This window comes from Rana temporaria, chromosome 10 (assembly GCF_905171775.1).
Source record: "Rana temporaria chromosome 10, aRanTem1.1, whole genome shotgun sequence".
Lineage (NCBI taxonomy): Eukaryota > Metazoa > Chordata > Amphibia > Anura > Ranidae > Rana > Rana temporaria.
Genome location: NC_053498.1, coordinates 8,763,657 through 8,783,963, shown reverse-complemented (window position 1 = coordinate 8,783,963; position 20,307 = coordinate 8,763,657). Strand labels below are relative to the sequence as shown.

At 44.8% G+C, this 20,307-nt stretch overlaps 2 protein-coding genes across 2 annotated transcripts in view; both read right to left on the bottom strand.

Moving 5' to 3' along the window:
- Window positions 1-699: 699 nt before the first annotated feature.
- PSMC4 (proteasome 26S subunit, ATPase 4) lies at window positions 700-12,450 on the bottom strand. The gene is made up of 11 exons (XM_040327159.1): window positions 12,319-12,450; window positions 10,706-10,804; window positions 8,146-8,332; window positions 6,625-6,771; window positions 6,321-6,430; window positions 6,134-6,227; window positions 4,711-4,878; window positions 3,443-3,519; window positions 3,129-3,297; window positions 1,765-1,820; window positions 700-928 (listed from the first exon to the last, which is right to left on the bottom strand). The coding sequence occupies exons 1-11, from the start codon at window positions 12,358-12,360 to the stop codon at window positions 815-817; spliced, it is 1,263 nt and encodes a 420-aa protein (XP_040183093.1). The 5' UTR covers window positions 12,361-12,450; the 3' UTR covers window positions 700-814.
- A 6,647-nt stretch (window positions 12,451-19,097) lies between these two features.
- The window catches only part of LOC120916279 (tRNA selenocysteine 1 associated protein 1), a 12,228-nt gene continuing 11,018 nt past the window's right edge, over window positions 19,098-20,307 (bottom strand). The window contains exon 7 of the mRNA XM_040327158.1: window positions 19,098-19,398. Coding sequence (XP_040183092.1) covers window positions 19,262-19,398 — 137 coding nt within the window. The 3' untranslated portion in view covers window positions 19,098-19,261. The remainder of the gene's footprint in view (window positions 19,399-20,307) is intronic.

The window sequence follows — 20,307 nt, the reverse complement described above, 5'->3', positions numbered from 1 at the left end:
TGCCTGAGAGTCGGGGCCTTAGGGGGGGTCACCTGGTGCCTGAGAGTCAGGGGGGGTCACCTGGTGCCTGAGAGTCAGGGGGGGATTAGAGGTCACCTAGTGCCTGAGAGTCGGGGGGGGGGATTAGAGGTCACCTAGTGCCTGAGAGTCGGGGGGGGGGGGGGATTAGAGGTCACCTAGTGCCTGAGAGTCGGGGGGGGGGGATTATGTATGACACGGGAGCGCGCCGGCAAGGTAACCCCCTCGGAAGAAAGCTTCCCAGTGGGGGTTATGTAATGTGGGGGGGAGCCGCGAGAGCTGCCGTGGTACACCAGAACAGACGGATCGGGGCCACTCTGTGGACTGGTTGTCCATGTCATTGCCTATTGGCCGTCACAGTGGGTGGATCCTCTCAAGATCAAGAAGAGGAGTGACGTCAGAGCGAGGGGCACCTCTGCTGCTGGATTAGTGGCCCCGCCCACCCAGGAAACGGCACAGGCGAGGGACCCAGATGGCAGTCTTAGGCGAGTATATCTTCTTCAAAAAAGTGCATGATGGGTTGGGGGAGGGGTAATAGTTTCCCAGAGATGGGCTTTACCGATTAAGGGAGGGGCTTGACAACCTGTATACGTTTCATGTCCTATTTAATGGTTAAGATGCATAAAAAAAAAAAAAAAAAACTTTTGATTACATTTATGTTAATATAAAAACCAGGAATCATCAACTGACCAGAACCCTTTTATTCAATATACCGTCCAAACGTACGCTAATAAAATGAGAGAAAAAACAGGAAAACCAAGCAGGCGGGACAGAGAGAGAAGAAGCCGGGCGACGGTTACTTGTAGAACTCGTGTTCTTGCTCGTCTTTTTTGATCACCGTCTTGTACGCTTTCTCAAAGTCCTTGGCCAGAACTATGTAGCGATTCTCACGCACGGCAAGCATACCGCCCTGGAAACAAAAAAAAATATGCACCGTGAGAGGTGTAACAGGTGGAGGTGACCGATAAAAGCCTGGGAGGAGGGGCAGGGGAGTGGCTTATTATGCAGGACACAAAAGCTGCCATCCATTAATGCTTGGAGGGAGGGCAGGGCTCCATATGCAGGGAACGAGAGCTGCTTTCAATTAAAGCCTGGGAGGAGGGGCAGGGGAGTGGCTTACTATGCAGGACACAATAGCTGCCATCCATTAATGCTTGGAGGGGCAGGGGCGTGGCTTCATATGCAGGGAACGAGAGCTGCTTTCAATTAAAGCCTGGGAGGAAGGGCAGAGGTGTGGCTTCATGTGCAGGGAATGAGAGCTGCTTTCAATTAAAGCCTAGAGGGGCGACAGGGGTGTGGCTTCATATACAGGGCACAAGAGCCGTTTTCAATTAAAGCTTGGAGAAGGGGCGGCAGGGGTGTGGCTTCATATGCAGGGAACGAGAGCTGCTTTCAATCAATGCCTGGGAGGAGGGGCGGCAGGGGTGTGGCTTCATATGCAGGGAACAAGAGCCGCTTTCAATTAAAGCTTGGAGGAGGGGCAGGGGAGTGGCTTCATATACAGGGCACGAGAGCTGCTTTCAATTAAAGCCTAGAGGGGCGACAGGGGTGTGGCTTCATGTGCAGGGAACGAGAACCGCTTTTAATTAATGCCTGGGAGAAGGGGCGGCAGGGGTGTGGCTTCATATGCAGGGAACAAGAGCTGCTTTCAATTAAAGCTTGGAGGAGTGGCTTCATATGCAGGAAATGAGAGCCGCTTTCAATCAAAGCCTGAATCTGACCATCAGCAGACCAAACGGTACCTACCTCTTGGCAAATGGAGTTGATATCGGCTCCAGAAATTTTATCGGGGCGAGCGACATCTGCAGAGCAGTCAAGGAGATCAACTTAAAATTACCCTTAAAAATGATTTCCATGATAAATCTGTAACATTCAGCCCCCAGAGATTCTGATGTACTTAAAACCGATCTCATTTCTTGAGGCCCAAAAATGCCAGGACAGTATAATTACCCCTTTTTGGAAAGTAGACAGTCCAAGGTATTTAGTAAGAGGTACAGCAAGTTTTTTGAAGTTGTAATTTTTTGTCATAAATTTTTGGAAAATGAAGGGAAAAAAAAAAATCTAATTTATTTTCCAAAAACTTATGACAAAAAATTACAACTTCAAAAAACTTGCTGTGCCTCTTACTAAATACCTTGGACTGTCTACTTTCCAAAAATGGGTAATTTTGTCGGAGCCTTAGGGGTCACCTGGTTATTCATACCATCACCAGTAGTATGGTATGTATAGTGGAATACCTGCACTAGAACCCTAAAAAAAATGATATATAAATGATATATATATATATATATATATATATATATATATATATATATATATATATATATATATTACACACACACACACACACACACACACACACACACACACACCGTATTTAATCGGCGTATACCACGCACTTTTTTCCCCTTAAAATCAGGGGAAAATTGTGGGTGTGCGATATACGCCGATACCCCCGCTGTGTTTGAATGCCGCCGCCGCCATATACCGAGCGCAGTACACTCGGCCAGGCTCGGCCCCGCTCGTGGTCACGCCATGTGACGCCTCCTAGCCTTTATGCGAGAGGAGCCGAGCGTGCCCGAGCATACTGCGCTTGGTATATGTTGGCGGCGGTCAAACACAGCGCTGGAAGTGGTGATCGGCTCAAAAACAGCGTCGGAGAACACCACCAAGGCCGCAGACGGACGTCGGACAAGGCCGCCGGGCAAGACACCGACGAGGGGCATTCAAACTAAGTACTTTCTTTTTTTCCCTGAAATTTCCCTTCTAGGTTGGGGGTGCGCTCTATACGCCGGTGCGCGCTATAGGAAGATAAATACGTTATATATATTTTACACACACACACACACCGGGTTGACGAGAGATTATGCCATACATTGGGCAGGAACCAGTTAAAAATGGGATGAACGATAAGCGTTTCTTCCTAAAAAAAAGACAGGGAATTAAATAATGAAAACCGAGACCCCTCTATGTGCCACACACGAGGTGGCAAACCTACCCCCATGCCAGTCTGGGACCCCAAGGCCTTAACCTCCCACTGAACATAACTGGAAAAAAAAATATCAAAACGCAATACAATAGCAAAAATGATTGGCACACATGAAGGATACAATCTTCCATATCCACTTCCTCAGACAGGTTCATCTTGCTGGTGATGGTGGAGAAGATGAGACGTTTCTGCCTTCGGTCGGGCAGTGGGAATTCAATCTTGCGGTCCAGGCGGCCGGGTCGCAGAAGGGCCGGATCTAGAGTGTCAGCTCTGTTTGTGGCCATGATGACCTGAGGGCAGGAAAACCAAAGACATGACGCCCACCAAATAGTACAACAAACGGCCACAATGGAAGGTGGGCCAGGCCTCGCATCTACATAAATGGTTCCTATTGGTAGGTCAGTGAACGACAGCAGCAGGCGGGGGATTCCTTACCTTCACATTGACATTCTGATCAAACCCGTCCATCTGATTCAAGAGCTCCAGCAGAATTCTCTGTACCTCTCTGTCAGCTGTAAGGACACAGAATGAGAGAGGTGACCATGGCTGTACTAAAGACCAAATCCACTCCAACCTTTTATATTGTATTGGATAGAACAGGCAATGGATAGGAGTCTTATTTACTGTCTGGGTCTGTGCTGAGAATTTCCCTCATTTCCTGTCCTGTGAACTGGTGTGAAATCGCTCTAATGGGGGACACAGGCAAAAATATGATTTGAGTCTCTATGCCAGGAATCCTCGGGTATACCAAACACATGGCCATTTACTGTCCTTAAAATGTCCCAGGCCAGCATCAGTGAGAACAAACATGGCCTCGAGGTTGGTGGTGGGCGGGAGGAGCAGGAGCCCCAAACCGCTGGCGGCAGGAGCAGAGCCCCAAACCCCCCGGCGGCAGGAGCAGAGCCCCAAACCCCCCGGCGGCAGGAGCAGAGCCCCAAACCCCCCGGCGGCAGGAGCAGAGCCCCAAACCCCCCGGCGGCAGGAGCAGAGCCCCAAACCCCCCGGCGGCAGGAGCAGAGCCCCAAACCCCCCGGCGGCAGGAGCAGAGCCCCAAACCCCCGGCGGCAGGAGCAGAGCCCCAAACCCCCGGCGGCAGGAGCAGAGCCCCAAACCCCCGGCGGCAGGAGCAGAGCCCCAAACCCCCGGCGGCAGGAGCAGAGCCCCAAACCCCCGGCGGCAGGAATAGTGCTTCATATCATTGGAAGAAATGGTGCCTCAAGCGCAGGATAAAGTCTAGCAAAGGGCCACATACGACCCTCGAGATGCAGATTGGAGACCCCTGCTCTATGCAATGCAGGCAGATCATGGCTGGTGGGAGGGGCCATCAGGGTGCTGTACATAGCTTCCAGGTAACATCACAGCACCCTGCCAGCTCCTCCCAACAGCCTTAAAGGCTGTGGGCTGGCTCTTGGGAGGAGCTATACAAATATCAAAACCCCTTGATGGTTGGATGTCAATCTGGGGGGAGTGAGCATTCCTAGGCAGGCTGTATTTGCAGGCAGGCCACACTACGCAACACCCACATGTGGTGCTGCTGGATCTCCTCCAGCCAGGAAATGAGGCGGACTCTATCTGACTTGCTGCAGCTTCTAATGCACATTGAGAGAAGCTCACAGTGTGCAGTGAAATCAGAGGAAGCCGTTTTAGCCCAGGAGAGGAGTCGGTACAACTGTGCAAGATTCTCCTCCCGTAAATACACTCACCTCCCGTCTGCGCGTCAAACCTCTTTGTGGCGATCGCGTCGATTTCGTCAATGAATATGATGGCGGGGGCGTTCTCTTTGGCGAGCCTGAAGACATCCCTCACCATGCGAGGACCCTCACCCAGATACTTCTGGACAAACTCTGAGCCCACCACACGAATGAAGGCAGCTGGAATGGTGAAATATTATAGTGTCAGCGTATCTTTAAAGCACCATTATAACCAAATTGTATTCAAAGCCACGAAGGAAAGGAAAGTCAAGAAAGAAAGTCAAGAAAGAAAGAAAGTCAAGAAAGTCAAGAAAGAAAGAAAAAAAGTCAAGAAAGAAAGAAAAAAAAAAAGTCAAGAAAGAAAGAAAAAAAGTCAAGAAAGAAAGAAAAAAAAAAAGTCAAGAAAGAAAGAAAAAAAAGTCAAGAAAGAAAGAAAAAAAAGTCAAGAAAGAAAGAAAAAAAGTCAAGAAAGAAAGAAAAAAAAGTCAAGAAAGAAAGAAAAAAAGTCAAGAAAGAAAGAAAAAAAGTCAAGAAAGAAAGAAAAAAAGTCAAGAAAGAAAGAAAAAAAAAAAGTCAAGAAAGAAAGAAAAAAAGTCAAGAAAGAAAGAAAAAAAAAAAGTCAAGAAAGAAAGAAAAAAAGTCAAGAAAGAAAGAAAAAAAGTCAAGAAAGAAAGAAAAAAAAAAAGTCAAGAAAGAAAGAAAAAAAGTCAAGAAAGAAAGAAAAAAAAGTCAAGAAAGAAAGAAAAAAAGTCAAGAAAGAAAGAAAAAAAAGTCAAGAAAGAAAGAAAAAAAGTCAAGAAAGAAAGAAAAAAAGTCAAGAAAGAAAGAAAAAAAGTCAAGAAAGAAAAAGAAAAAGTCAAGAAAGAAAGTCAAGAAAGAAAGTCAAGACAGAAAGACAGTCAAGAAAGAAAGAAAGAAAGAAAGAAAGAAAGAAAGAAAGAAAGAAAGAAAGAAAGAAAGAACGAAGAAAGACAGTCAAGAAAGAAAGACAGTCAAGAAAGAAAGACAGTCAAGAAAGAAAGTCAGTCAGAAAGAAAGTCAGTCAAGAAAGAAAGTCAGTCAAGAAAGAAAGACAGACAGACAGACAGACAGACAGACAGTCAAGAAAGAAAGACAAGAAAGAAAGAAAGTCAGTCAAGAAAGAAAGACAAAGTCAGTCAAGAAAGAAAGAAAGACAAAAGAAAGTCAAAGAAAGAAAGTCAGTCAAGAAAGAAAGAAAGAAAAAAGAAAGACAGTCAGTCAGTCAAGAAAGGAAGACAAAGACAGACAGACAGACAGAAAGTCAAGAAAGAAAGTCAAGAAAGAAAGAAAGAAAGTCAAGAAAGAAAGTCAAGAAAGTCAAGAAAGAAAGTCAAGAAAGAAAGAAAGAAAGAAAGTCAAGAAAGAAAGAAAGTCAAGAAAGAAAGTCAAGAAAGAAAGAACAAAAAACCCTCACCTGTAGTGTGATGAGCCACAGCCTTGGCCAGCATGGTCTTGCCACAGCCAGGGGGCCCGTACATCAGCACCCCACGGGGTGGATCAATGCCAATCTGCAGAGTACATGGGAAGAAGGTGAGTCCGGCATTGCTGTCATATTATACTTCCAGTGAACGATCGTCTATTCAGCTCAGAGAAAATCCTACCTGTTTATAGAGCTCAAAGTGTGTTAATGGCAGCTCCACCGCCTCGCGGACTTCCTGTTTCTGGATGTCCATTCCTCCGATGTCCGAATACAAGACGTCCGGCTTTTGATCTGATGATGCAAAAAAAAAAAAAAAGGCAGAGGATCAATACTAAGAGCCAATCTCATTCTACACCCCAATGAAACATTTATAGCGGGAGGGGGAGACCACTTTGAGGGCAATAGAAAAAAAAAAAAAGGCTGTCACACAACCTGAACCCCCACCCCAACGCGTTTACAGGAAAGATCCGGTGCCAAGCCGTTACCTGCTGTCAGCATCATTATACTGCTGTCTGCCTCTGGAGGAAGAACGTCTACCAGAGCATTGCTGTGCTTGTGAAGAGCGACTGAGGCGTTCGGCTTCAGCAGCTCCCGATCGATGGTGCTCAGGATCCGCACATAATAATTGGAGCCTAAAGAGGGAATATAAAACCGTTCAATAAACCTGCGCAAGGAAAAGGCACTGGGGGGCAAATCAGCCAAACCTGAAGCCAGAAAGTACAATAAAAAGGAACTTTGAGTGATATTAAACTATAAAATAAAAAACAACAAATATGTTATACTTACCTGCTCTGTAATGATTTTGCAGAGCAGCCCCGATCCTCCTCTTCTGGGGTCCACCGCAAGTGCTCCTGGCTCCTCCTCTTCAGTGGGTGCCCCTGTAGCTTTCTATGGGGACACTTGTGCGGGCTCGCTCCTGAGCCACCTTGTCTGTGCATCTGACAGAGACAAGAGGGCTCAGGCCCCGCCCCCCACAGAATTAATTTAACAGCAGTGTGAGCCCAATCGGTAAAACCATTCAGGGCTGCCAATAAGCGTCCATCAGTGATGAGAATCAGCGCCCACCAATTATAATTATTAGTGCAGCCCCAATAAGTGCCCATCAGTGATGCCAATCAGTAAAGCCATTCAGGGCCGCCAAGCAGCGCCCATCGGGGAAGCCAAGCAGCACTCATTGGGGAAGCCAATTATGATAATTAATAGTGCAGCCCCAATAAGTGCCCATCAGTGATGCTAGTCAGTGCCCACCAAATATAATTATTAGTGCAGCCCCAATAAGTGCCCATCAGTGATGCAAATCAGTAAAGCCATTCAGGGCCGCCAAGCAGCGCCCATCGGGGAAGCCAATTATGATAATTAATAGTGCAGCCCCAATTAGTGCCCATCAGTGATGCTAGTCAGTGCCCAGTGATGCTAGTCAGCGCCCACCAAATATAATTATTAGTGCAGCCCCAATAAGTGCCCATCAGTGATGCTAGTCAGTGCCCAGTGATGCCAATCTGTGCCCATCAGTGAAGTCATTCTGGGCTGACAATCAGTGCCCATCAGTGAAGACAATCAGCGCCCATCAGCGAAGACAATCAGCGCTGCCAAGCAGTGCCCAGTGATGCTACTCAGTGCCGCACATTGGTGCAACCTCATCATTACCAGTCAGTGAAGGAGAAAAATTATCTGTTTGTAAAATTTTAGAACAGAAGAAAAACGTTTTTTTCAAAACTTTTGGTATTTTTTAGTTTGTTTAGCAAAAAACAAAAACCCTAGAGGTGATTAAATACCACCAAAATAAATCTCTATTTGTGTGGAAAAAGAAAAATAGATAAAAATGTCACATGGGTACAGTGTTGCATGAATTGCTAAAAAATTGGCCTGGGCAGGAGGGGGGGCGAGAGTGCCCGGTATTGAGGGGGTTAAACCACTTTAAAGAGAACCCGTTATTTTATTCTAGGACATACAGATCAAAGTACAAAACACATTCATGAAAACATTGATGGGACGATGTTCTGTACCGGTTGTGGATCCCACAATGGCCGTGTTCTGGTCCACCGCCTCCAGGAACTGGCCAATGACCAGAGGGATACTCTGGATGCGCTTCACCTCCTCCTGGGCGTGGAGGAACTCCTTCTTCAGGTTCTTCTGCTCGTCCTTAATGTACTCCTCCTGAACCTCCAGGAATTCCAGCTCCTGCTGTAGTTTCTAGAACAAGAACAAACAGGATTTAGTTTGGTTCCGTCAGCCTGGACCTCGGCATGTCCCTCTGACTCCCTCATGCTTTTATCAGCCGGCTCCGCCCTGTACACTTTATAAGGATCTGATTGGGGAGTTAAACTGCATGTGCAGGGAATACAGAACGGCTATGAATATAGAAGTTGCTGCCACCAAGAAGAGGAAAGGAAGAGTGACTGAAAAGATCTAGAAGAGCTTAATTACCATTGTGCTAGCCCTCTGAAGAGCGAACTGCAGTGGATTGCTTTTTAGAGGTCCAACAGGAGGCGAGGCAGTGTTATATTGCTTCCCGACGACCAGTTTAAACCCCTCCTCCGTTGCAGGTGGTTGCTGGGTGGCCCCATTTATTGCAATGGGCTGCGTTTGCCAGGCATTACTGTCCACAGCACATGACGTAAAGAGGATTTTTGCCATAGCAGCTTATGAGGGGGGGTGGCAAAACGCACTTGTTTTTACCATCCCCTGATCACAAATGTGAACTAAATCTAAAGGGGAATTTTAAATAAACCCCTTATCCTGTGCAAAATATGAATATAGCGTTTACAAAATAGGGGATAGTTTTATTGCATTTTTATCAATTATTTATTTGTTACTACTAATGGCGGCGATCAGCGATTTTTTCCGTGACGGCGACATTATGGCGGACACATCGGACAATGTTGACACATTTTTGGGACCATTGTAATTTTCACAGCAAAAAATGCATTAAAAATGCACTGATTACTGTGAAAATGACAATTACAGTTTGGGAGTTAACCACAAGGGGGTGCTGATGGGGTTAAGTGTGACCTCATTTGTGTTTCTAACTGTAGGGGGGTGTGGCTGTAGGTGTGACATCATCGATTGCGTTTCCCTATAAAAGGGAACACACGATCAATGACGGCGCCACAGTGAAGAACGGGGAAGGTGTGTTTACACACAGCTCTCCTCGTTCTTCACCCCCGGGGACCGATCGCGGGACTCCAGCGGCGATCGGGTCCGCGGATCCCGTGGTCACGGAGCTTCGGACCGGGTCGCGGGAGCGCGCCCCACGGCTGGGCACTTAAAGAGGACGTACCTGTATGTATATTCTGCCGACGTATATGTGCAGGAGGCGGTCCTTAAAGGGTCACTAAAGGAAAATTTTTTTTTAGCTGAAATGACTGTTTACAGGGCATAGAGACATAATAGTTAACTGATTCCTTTTAAAAATGATTAAAAATTGATAAAAAAACAATCATATAATGTGCCTGCAGTGTAGTTTCGTTTTTGGTGTTGTTTGCTGGTTCTCTGATGTACAGAGAGCCACTAGAGGGCAGTCAGCCAATAGAGAGCAGTGATACTTTGTCTAAAACTCCTCAGCACCAATCCAGTTTCGTTTTACACACAGCTCCTTGATTAGTGACCACCGTGAGAAATCTCCCAGTACTGTGGTTATCAGGAAACAGGCAACCAGGAAGTGTCCAGAACAGAGAGGATTTACAGCAACATGAAAGCAAAAACGAACAATGAGGACATGAAACCAGGACTGCAGCAAGGTAAAGGAAGCTATTTAGCTAAAAAAAAAAATTCCTTTAGTGTCCCTTTAAGTGGTTAAGATCAAAGATAGGATTTGGGGATTTTGAAGGTGCACATTTACAACAAAATTTTGTTAAAAAATTATATTTTAAGGATTTAAAAGGCATAAATCGAACATGAATATCTGGTCATATTGTACAATTAACAAGTGCAGGCTGATTAGTTCTCTACATGTTTCGCCACGAATAGTAGCTTCTTCAGGAGAATTTTAATTATCAGGCGCTGGAAATAAAAAGAAAAAAAACATTTATGTTTACGTAATGTTTTTTTCTTTTTATCTCCAGTGTTTACAGTGCCTGATAATTAAAATTCTCCTGAAGAAGCTACTATGCGTGGCGAAACACGTAGAGAACTAATCAGCCTGCACTTGTTAATTGTACTGTATGACCAGATATTTATATTCGATTTATGTCTCTTAAATCTTTAATAAATATTATTTTTTAACAAAATGTTGTGAACGTGCACTTGTAATAAACACTTGCCGACCGACCGACGTAAAAATACGCCATTACTTTGACGTTAATTCCCGGGGTTATAGCAGCAGCTAGCGGCCATAGCCCCGGTATTTATTTTCCTATGGCAGATTCTCTTTCCAATAAAAGTGGTCAGATTCTCCACGGCATCACTTTTAGAAGCGTGGCGGGAGGGGGGGATTGCATTTCATGTTGTAGGCGGAGCTAATTATCTCAAAAGTGACGCGTCCTGGAATAGGATTGGTGTTGCAGTTTTTGCAGCGATTGCACACATTCAAGTGTTTACAAAAGGAGTCCTCCAATAAGAGTTCACCTTGTATCGGCTGTACAGATCCTCCAGATCTTCCGGCTCCGGAGCGAGGAAAGAGAGAGCCGTGATTGGACGTGAAGTGGACAGGGAGGGGACATCATCCTGATAACAGAAGAAAAGAAGAAACATCAGACAGATATAAAAAAAAACACATAATTTACATATTTAAAAAAGGGACTTAAAGAGGAACTGCGGTCCGCTCACATAATTTGTAATTAAAAATATCTTTGCCATTCTGAAGCTTCCCTCCAACCATTTTGCCTATTATTTTATATATTCTGTACTTGCCAAATATGCTGCAGAAATCTCCCCCCACTGAGTCTGGCTGCAGCCATTTTAACTGTGGGCAGCTGAAGCTGCTGCCTGTTCACTTCCTGGATTTACACAGACACACAGAGGCACACCTCCGCATATCCCGCCACCCCTCCGTCCCAGATGCATAGAGCGGCTCTAAAATTTCTGTCCCTCGCACCTCCAGACCCTTACTTTCAAGCAATGCATCCAGCTTCTCCCCGGCAGCAGCATAAGGAAAGGGGGGTTCACTGTGATGTAAGGGAGAGTGGGGGGACTCAACTTCTGATGGTGGGGGGGCTCTTGACATCTAAGGGGAGGGGATGTGCTGGACATCTAATCTTACAGATACAACCGGCCCCTTTTGGAGGGCAATCATAATGCTGATGCGACCCACCATGAAATTGAGTTTGACACCCCTGTCCTGATGCGGGGGAGAGCCGTGAGAGCCGACAAGGGACCCCAGATGAGGAGGATCGGGGTCACTCTGTGCAAAACAAGCTGCACAGTGGAAGTAGGACATGCTGGTTATTTTTTTTTTTTAAACAAACCTTTACAATCACTTTATTGCATCCCAGGGGCGGACTGACCATTCGGTCTCTCGGGCATTGCCCGAGGGCCCCATGCCACTAGGGGGCCCCATCAGGTTTGCCAGCCTCAGTAAAACCAGGGACAGTATGTAAAAATCTGTGTTTTTTCAAAAATCCCAAGATTATAGCTGCCCCCGCCTCTCCAGTACTTTTTCAGTGTGTGTATACGGTGCGTGTGTATATTGTATGTATACTGTGTGGCCCCATAATCTATTGCCCGGGGGCCCCATGCTCAGCCCAACGCAGATCGTACAATCGGATCGCACCCTCGGCTCCAGCGCAGATCGTACAATCGGATCGCGCGCTCGGCTCCAGCGCAGATCGTACAATCGGATTGCGCGCTCGGCTCCAGCGCAGATCGTACAATCGGATCGTGCGCTCGGCCCCAGCGCAGATCGTACAATTGGATCGCGTGCGCTCGGCTCCAACGCAGATCGTTAGGTCACCAGAACACAAACTGTATAACTGGTTTGCACATCTGAACTCGGATTGTACATAGTGTATGGCTGGCATTAGGGAGATCATACAGGGTGTGTGGTCATCTTTAATGGGTCTGTACAATTATTGTACGATGTGTAATCGGCTGATAGGCCTGTGTATGGTGATGGAGTAGACGATCCCCGGGCCCCTGATACCCCTCCTGGGCCCCCCGGCTCTATCACAATGATGGGGGTGAGGAGCCGCATTAGATAGACGGATACGACTGCAGAGATTTCCCATCGCCCTCCTCGGTACCTGTCCGCTGCCTTTCTCTATGATGATCCCGATCTCCTCCATTCTCCGTTTTCCTGTGTCACTGCGGGGCCCGGTCAATACTGACTACTTCCGGCGCCGGGCGATGACGTCGGCAGCAGAGGATGTGCTGGGAGTCACGTGGGTACCGGCTGGCCTATGGCCACTGTCTGTGTGCGCATGCGAAAATCCATTATCCCTAAGTGGGCGGGGACAAGCCACATAGCCTGGAGGCCCCGCCCCTTCCGCCATAGAGAGTGACTTCTCATTTCCGCCCTCATACACAACATTGTTACATTGTATCCAAAACCGGAACCAGTATTGTTTGTTTTATATTATGTTTTATTTATTTTATTAAACTTCTTACGGTATTATTTATTTTATTTATGTTAATAACTGAACCAATATTTATTTAACATTAAGTCTTGTTATTATATTTCATTTTATTATTAGTACAGTTTATTTATATTGTAAATATAAATATTATAAATTAATTTTATTTATATTAATCATTTATAAACTAGGGGGGAGGGGGAGAACCTTTGTCTGGTTTTATTGCTGCTTCAGTTCATCCCTCTATGTGTCCTGGTGACTATTATTATTATTATTAGTGAAATAAAAATATTATAGTTGTCTCCAAGAACAGGAATTCTAGGAAGACCACCCTCCCCCTCCACTTCCTGTTGTGTCACCAGGACAGGAAGTGATGGGAGATTTTTCCAACGGTACAGAGAGCAAGAAACAAAAATGATAGGGGAATATACCCTCAATTGTGGCCCCCGGACATCACCAAAGGGCCACACATAGTTTTCAGTGAATGAAAATTTAAAGAAAGCTGTCAGAGGCTGCAGACATGATACAGGAGATGGTCTGAGACTGCAGACATGATACAAGAGATGGTCAGAGACTGCAGACATGATACAGGAGATGGTCAGAGACTGCAGACATGATACAGGAGATGGTCAGAGACTGCAGACATGATACAGGAGATGGTCAGAGACTGCAGACATGATACAGGAGATGGTCAGAGACTGCAGACATGATACAGGAGATGGTCAGAGACTGCAGACATGATACAAGAGATGGTCTGAGACTGCAGACATGATACAAGAGATGGTCAGAGACTGCAGACATGATACAAGAGATGGTCAGAGACTGCAGACATGATACAGGAGATGGTCAGAGACTGCAGACATGATACAATAGATGGTCAGAGACTGCAGACATAATACAGGAGATGGTCAGAGACTGCAGACATGATGCAAGAGATGGTCTGAGACTGCAGACATGATACAGGAGATGGTCAGAGACTGCAGACATGATACAAGAGATGGTCAGAGACTGCAGACATGATACAAGAGATGGTCAGAGACTGCAGACATGATACAATAGATGGTCAGAGACTGCAGACATGATACAAGAGATGGTCTGAGACTTGGGTGATTCCGGCCCCTTACCACATGATCAGCAGTCAGCCAATGACAGCTGATCACGTGATGTAAACAAAAGCTCTGTAATCTTTTTTTTTTCTCCTCACGCTCATAGCGCGAGAAAAAAAAAAGACGATCACCGGCTTATGTGCAAGGGACATCGGTCCCGAAGAGGAAGAGCAATTCTGCCGCATCTGCGCCAATCGGTACCCCCTGCTAGTGCCCACAAGTGCCACCTATCAATGCCCACCAGTGGTGCCAATTAGTGCCTCATCAGTGCCACCTATCAGTGCAGATCAGTGCCCATTATTGCCACCCATCAGTGCCCACCAGTGCCACCTATCAATGCCCTTCAGGACCACCCATCAGTGCCGCCTTATCGGGGCCCATCAATGCAGCCCAATCAGCGTACATCAATGAAGGAGAAAAATGACCTGTTTGCCAAATTTTATAACAAAATATGAAAAATAAATAAAAAATTAAATATTCGGTCTTATTCATTTTCTTTAACAAAAAATAAAACCCGCAGAGGAGATCAAATATCACCAAAAAAAAGCTCTATTTGTGGGAAAAAATTATAAAAATATAATTTGGGTACAGCGTTGTATGACCGCGCAATTGTCATTCAAAATGCGTCAGCGCTGAAAGCTGAAAATTGGTCTGGGCAGGAGGGGGGTTTAAGTGCCCGGTAAGCAAGTGGTTAACTAATCTTCAGGCATAAAGGGCCAGATTCACAGCAGGGATACGACGGCGTTTCTCCTGATACGCCGTTGTATCTCTGATTCTATCTATGCGACTGATTCATAGAATCAGTTACGCATAGATATCCCTAAGATCCGACAGGTGTAATTGGTTTACACTGTCGGATCTTAGGATGCAGTACCGCGGCCGCCCGCTGGGGGGAGTTTGCGTCGTAAACCAGCGTCGGGTATGCAAATTAGGAGTTACGGCCGATCCACGACGGTTTTTCGCGTTCGCTACGTCGCCGCTAGTCTAGTTTCCCGTCGCTAAGTTCCCCTTTTTTTTTTGGTGCCTTAACTTTAGTCATTGCTGTCTAAAGTATGGCCATCGTTCCCGCGTCGAAATTTAAAAATCAACGTCGTTTGCGTAAGCCGTCCGGGAATACGGAAGTACGCTACGCGCGTCGCCGTTCAAAAAAATTACGTCATGGCGCGCAAAGCACGGCGGGAGTTAGGAAACGGAGCATGCGCAGTAGGTCCGGCGCGGGAGCGCGCCTAATTTAAATGGCACACGCCCATTTGAATTGGCCCGCCTTGCGCCAGAGGCCGCGGCCGTAGGTTTTCATCGCAAGTGCTTGGTGAATCAGGCACTTGCGATGAAAAATTGCGGCGGTGTAACTAATCTAGGATAAGTTACGCCCCCGCGATTCTTCGTGAATCTGGGCCAAAATGTTTATTTTTTTAAAACGTGCAAAAAATTACCCTGGCAGGAAAAGGGTTAAAACCCCCGAACTGTAACACGCAGGCACCGCGGGAGGACATGCATGCCGGTGACGAATGGGTTACCGGCTTTATTAAAACGTATGTAGATGGCGGAGTGGTGGGCGGCAATCGCCGACATCGTACCGTCACATCCACGGCTGTTATGACAGGACGTCACATATAAATACAGACCGCTGACACCATCCAGGGAACACACAGAGGGATCCACCGGGTGGAAAATAATTGTACTGTGTAGAATCAGCCAACCGAAAACTAGTGACGTTCCTACCGGTGACAGCCGGCTACGGAGACTCCGCCCCCTACACCTGAGAGAAGCTACAGGATCTTCCAACGCGAAGAGCTGAAAAGAAAGCGGGTTATGTCGTCGTGTGCCAGCGGCCTGGCTGTCTCTGGGTATTTTAACCTCTTCTCGCCACCGTAACGCGGTGGGAGGGCCTTAACGTTCAACCGCTAATATGTGAGTACAGTGCTTTGAAAAAGTATTCATACCCCTTGAAATTTTCCAAATTTTTCTCATGTTACAACCAAAAACAAAGGTATTTTATATTGTTATTTTATGTGATGGACCAACACAAAGTGGCACATAATTGTTAAGTGGAAGGATAATAATAGACGTTTATTTTTATTTTTTACAAATAAATATGTGAAAAGTGTGTGTGTGTGGAAGGGGGGGGGGGCATTTGTATTCAGCCCCCTTTACTCTGATACCCCTAACTAAAATACAGAGGAACCAATGTCCTTCAGAAGTCACCTAATTAGTAAATAGAGTGTGTAAATTAATTTCAGTATAAATACAGCTGTTCTGTGAAGCCCTCAGAGGTTTGTTAGTGAACCAACAGCATCATGAAGGCCCGGGGGACGGGGCCGAGTCCTACTTTCGGCATCTATGGACGAATGCTGACTCGGGAGCGTGCCCGCAAGGCAACCTCCCACCCCCAGGAAAGCGCTTCTCCTAGGGCAGTGATGGCGAACCTTGGCACCCCAGATGTTTTGGAACTACATTTCCCATGATGCTCAACTACACTGCAGAGTGCAAGGGCATCATGGGAAATGTCGTTTCAAAACATCTGGGGTGCCAAGGTTCGCCGTCACTGTCCTAGGGGGTTATACGATGCGGGGGAGGAGCGGCTGAGGGACCCCAGAAGTCGAGGATTAGGGGCCGCTCTTTGCACTTGGGAGCGTGCCCACATGGCAACCCCCGGGGAAAGAGCTTCTCCTAGGGCAGAGGTCTCCAAACTGCGGCCGGATGCGGCCCTTGGAGCACTATTCCATCCAACTCCAATGAGGCAGAATTCTTGTTGCCAACACCAATGGGGCACTATTGCTCCAACTGACACCATCAATTCTTTCCATTGGCACCAACGATGGGGCACTAGTCCTCCCACTGTCACCAAAGATATGGTATTATTTACTCCCACTGGACATTTTCTACTCCCAATGGCCCTAGTTTGCCCTGCCCCCCCCCCCCCCTAGAGTCTGAAGGACCATAAACTGGCCCTTTGTTTAGAAAGTTTGGAGACCCCTGTCCTAGGGGGTTATACGATGCGGGGGAGGAGCCGCTGAGGGACCCCAGAAGTCGAGGATCAGGGGCCACTCTTTGCACTTGGGAGCGTGCCCGCAAGACAACCCCCCACCCCCAGGAAAGCGCTTCTCCTAGGGGGTTATACGATGCGGGGGAGGAGCCACCGAGAGACCCCAGAAGTCGAGGATCAGGGGGCCACTCTTTGCAAAACAAACTGCACAGTGGAGGCAAGTATGACATGTTTATTTAAAAAATAAGATTAAAAAAAAGAAGCTTTGCAATCACTTTAACTACGGTACCAGGGGGTAGTGGTCTCTATTAGGTTCTTGCAGACAGCCCCCCCAGTGATGTGCATGCGCTACATCTAGGGAAGGGAGGGGGCCGTGCACGTGATCCAACCCAAAAGAGGTACTTGCGCCCTGCTGACACATCATAGTTCATGCGCTGTAAAGTACAGTAAAACCTTGGTTTGAGAGCGTTTTGCAAGACAAGCAACATTTTTTTTTATAAATTTTGCCTTGATATACAAGCGATGTCTTGATATAAGAGTAGCGTCATGTCACAACTGAGTATAAAAAAGAAGAGAGGCGCCTCTAAGTGTAGCAATAGGGTTACATTTAATGAAGGGACAACATTTAGCAACTTATTGCTACACTTAGAGGCGCCTCTCTTCTCTTTTATACTCTGGAGCTCCTGCTGGATTTTTCTTTTAATCCCCTTGTGGAGGCTTCCATTTGTAGATGAACATTTTATGGTTACACAATCAATCACATCGCTATAATCTTTTTATATGGACTATAAAACTAAAGGACCTATGAATAAATGTTTGTGGAACAAATCTGAGTTTCCATCATTTCTTATGGGGAAATTTGCTTTGATATACAAGCGCTTTGGATTACAAGCATGTTTCTGGAATGATTTACTCTCGCAATCCAAGGTTTTAATGTACACTAAGGCCTACTAAGATGCATGAAATTAGTATCCCGATCCCCCCAGGAGTAGGGGTGTAACGGATCGTCACCGATCCGTGATCCGAACGGGCCACCCCGTTCGGATCGGCACACCCCGCGATCCGCGGAGCGCTCCGGAGCCTAGGCCTAGGAAAGTCCCCGGCTTTGGCCTAGCTCCGGAGCGATCTTGCTCCACCCAGTCTGCTTGCCAGAGCCCAGCGTGACACGCCTCCCCGGGGAGGCGTGTCACGCTGTGCACTGGGCTCTGGCAAGCCGACATGGAGAGGGAATAGTAGCAGAGAAGCACTAGTGTGAGAGGAGGAGGGGGGGGGGGGAGAGCACATTTCACGGGTGGAAAGAGGAAGCAGGTGAGGCTGTTTGGGACTTGTTAAAAGTACAATCTTGATGTTTTTACAGCTATATATATATATATATATATATATATATATATATATATATATATATATATATATATATATATATATAGCTGTAAAAACATCAAGATTGTACTTTTAACAAGTCCCAAACAGCCTCACCTGCTTCCTCTTTAATCCACCCGTGAAATGTATGTGTGTGTGTATATATATATATATATATATATATATATATATATATATATATATATATATATATATATATATATATATATATATATTACACACACACACACATTTTTTTTTTTTTGCGCTGATCCGAAAATGATCCGATCCGTGACTCCTGATCCGAGGATCGATCCGATCCGTGAGTTTTTTGATCCGTTACACCCCTACCCAGGAGGCTGCGAGCCGAGGCAAGAACCCAGGAAGTAATTGGTAGGGGTCAAGAGAAAAAGGACAAAAAAATAAAAATATATATTTTTTTTTTCCACAAGAAATAATATTTTTTTTTTATTAATAATAATAAGTCAAAACTGTAAGAGAGACCAGGATGGAACGGCGGTGGGGAGGGTTAAAGGGTATGCAAATGAAAGTTATTATTAACCCCCCCCCCCCCCCCCACTAAAAACAAACAAGGAAGCATTTATATACAATTAGCCAACTTTTTATTTGGAATAAAAAAAAATAAAACATCTTTTTGGGGAGACTTTAGTGGCAGTCATGTGACTACTCCCCCCCCCCCTTTTCTGGTGAAGTAGAGGGCTGAGGACTGTAGACATCGCAGAGAAATTTCACATTCCTGGGCTGTAGATGAGGATGTGCAGGAGCCGCTGTAGAGCAAACTGGAGGGGGCGTGGCATTTGTAATCTGGTGATTATAGGCACGCCATGTATCGGCACAGTGTCCTGTAACTCCCAAGTCAGAAGAGATACAAACTGAACCAATTACAAGAACAGGGGGTGAGGACAAGGCTGCAAGGAAGACTTTTTTTTTTTTTTTTTTACAGAAATTACAACAGAAATGTATTACTAACTAAAAAAAAAAAAAAATTGATTTTATTTTGCAATTACGTTAAATAAAAAAACTTGTACAAATGTCGCATCTTATATACACAGCATATTTGAACAAAATGAACTTTCCCTTTAAGAGGATAAAAGGCAGAATACAGTCCATAAGACAAAAGGGGGCCCAATATGGGGGGCGGTCACACGTCCAAGGGGATTTTGGAGGTGACGGTGTCCAGCGGCTGCCAGTGGCTGTCCATCAAAGCCTCGTACAGCTCCTCGCTCTGCGCCATGAACTCCTCATTGGCCTCGTTCACATCCAGCTGGGGGATGGGATCTGGGGAGGGAAAAAAAAAAAAAACCCCCAAAAAAAAAAAACAAGAGGACATTTGTGATCCGGTTGTCTCACTTTAGAAAGTTACAGTAAAGCTTTTGTTTCAAGGAATAGTGTGGTGTCTCTGCTGTGTCCAACTCATTTAAATAAAAATCAAAGACATAGAATATATATAAAAAAAAAACAAAAAAAAACACCTGTATATACATATTAACCGGATTATCGCCAAACATCTAATGGGCTAATATACTGTATATACAATAAATGTTATATTTCTAAATAAATCTATTGTGACTTTACATGCTCTAAAAAAAAAAAAAAAATCAAAATTTATATATAAAAAAAATATATATATATTAATTTTTTTTTTTTTTTTTTTTTTTTACAAAAAAGATCATTTTATCAACTTGTAAATATTAAGAGAAAAACTAATTTATATACACACACACACACACACACACACTATATATATATATATTACACACACACATATACTTTTTTTTAAATATTTTTTTTAATATATAAATGATCTTAGAAAAAAAAAAAAATATATATATATATATATATATATATATATATATATATAAAAAACTTTTTATTTTATAATATAATTTTATTTAATTTTATTTTTTTTATAAAAAAAAAGTGTGTGTATATATATATATATATATATATACACATATACATATACACACACACACATATATACACACATACATACACTTTTTTTATAAAACATTTTTTTAAATAAATAAAAATTATATTATATATTATAAAATAAAAAGTAATATATATATATATATATATATATATATATATATATATATATATATATTTTTTTTTTAAAGATCATTTTATCAACTTGTAAACATTAAGAGATAATTATCATAGTTTCCTTTTACCAATATATAT

Coding starts and splice junctions, on each gene's coding strand:
- PSMC4 (XM_040327159.1), bottom strand. CDS start 12,360: ATGGAGGAGATCGGGATCATCATAGAGAAAGGCAGCGGACAG. Junction 4,879..6,133: donor TGTGGCTCATCACACTACAG/GTGAGGGTTTTT, acceptor TCACCATTCCAG/CTGCCTTCATTCGTGTGGTG. Junction 929..1,764: donor TCAACTCCATTTGCCAAGAG/GTAGGTACCGTT, acceptor TTTTGTTTCCAG/GGCGGTATGCTTGCCGTGCG.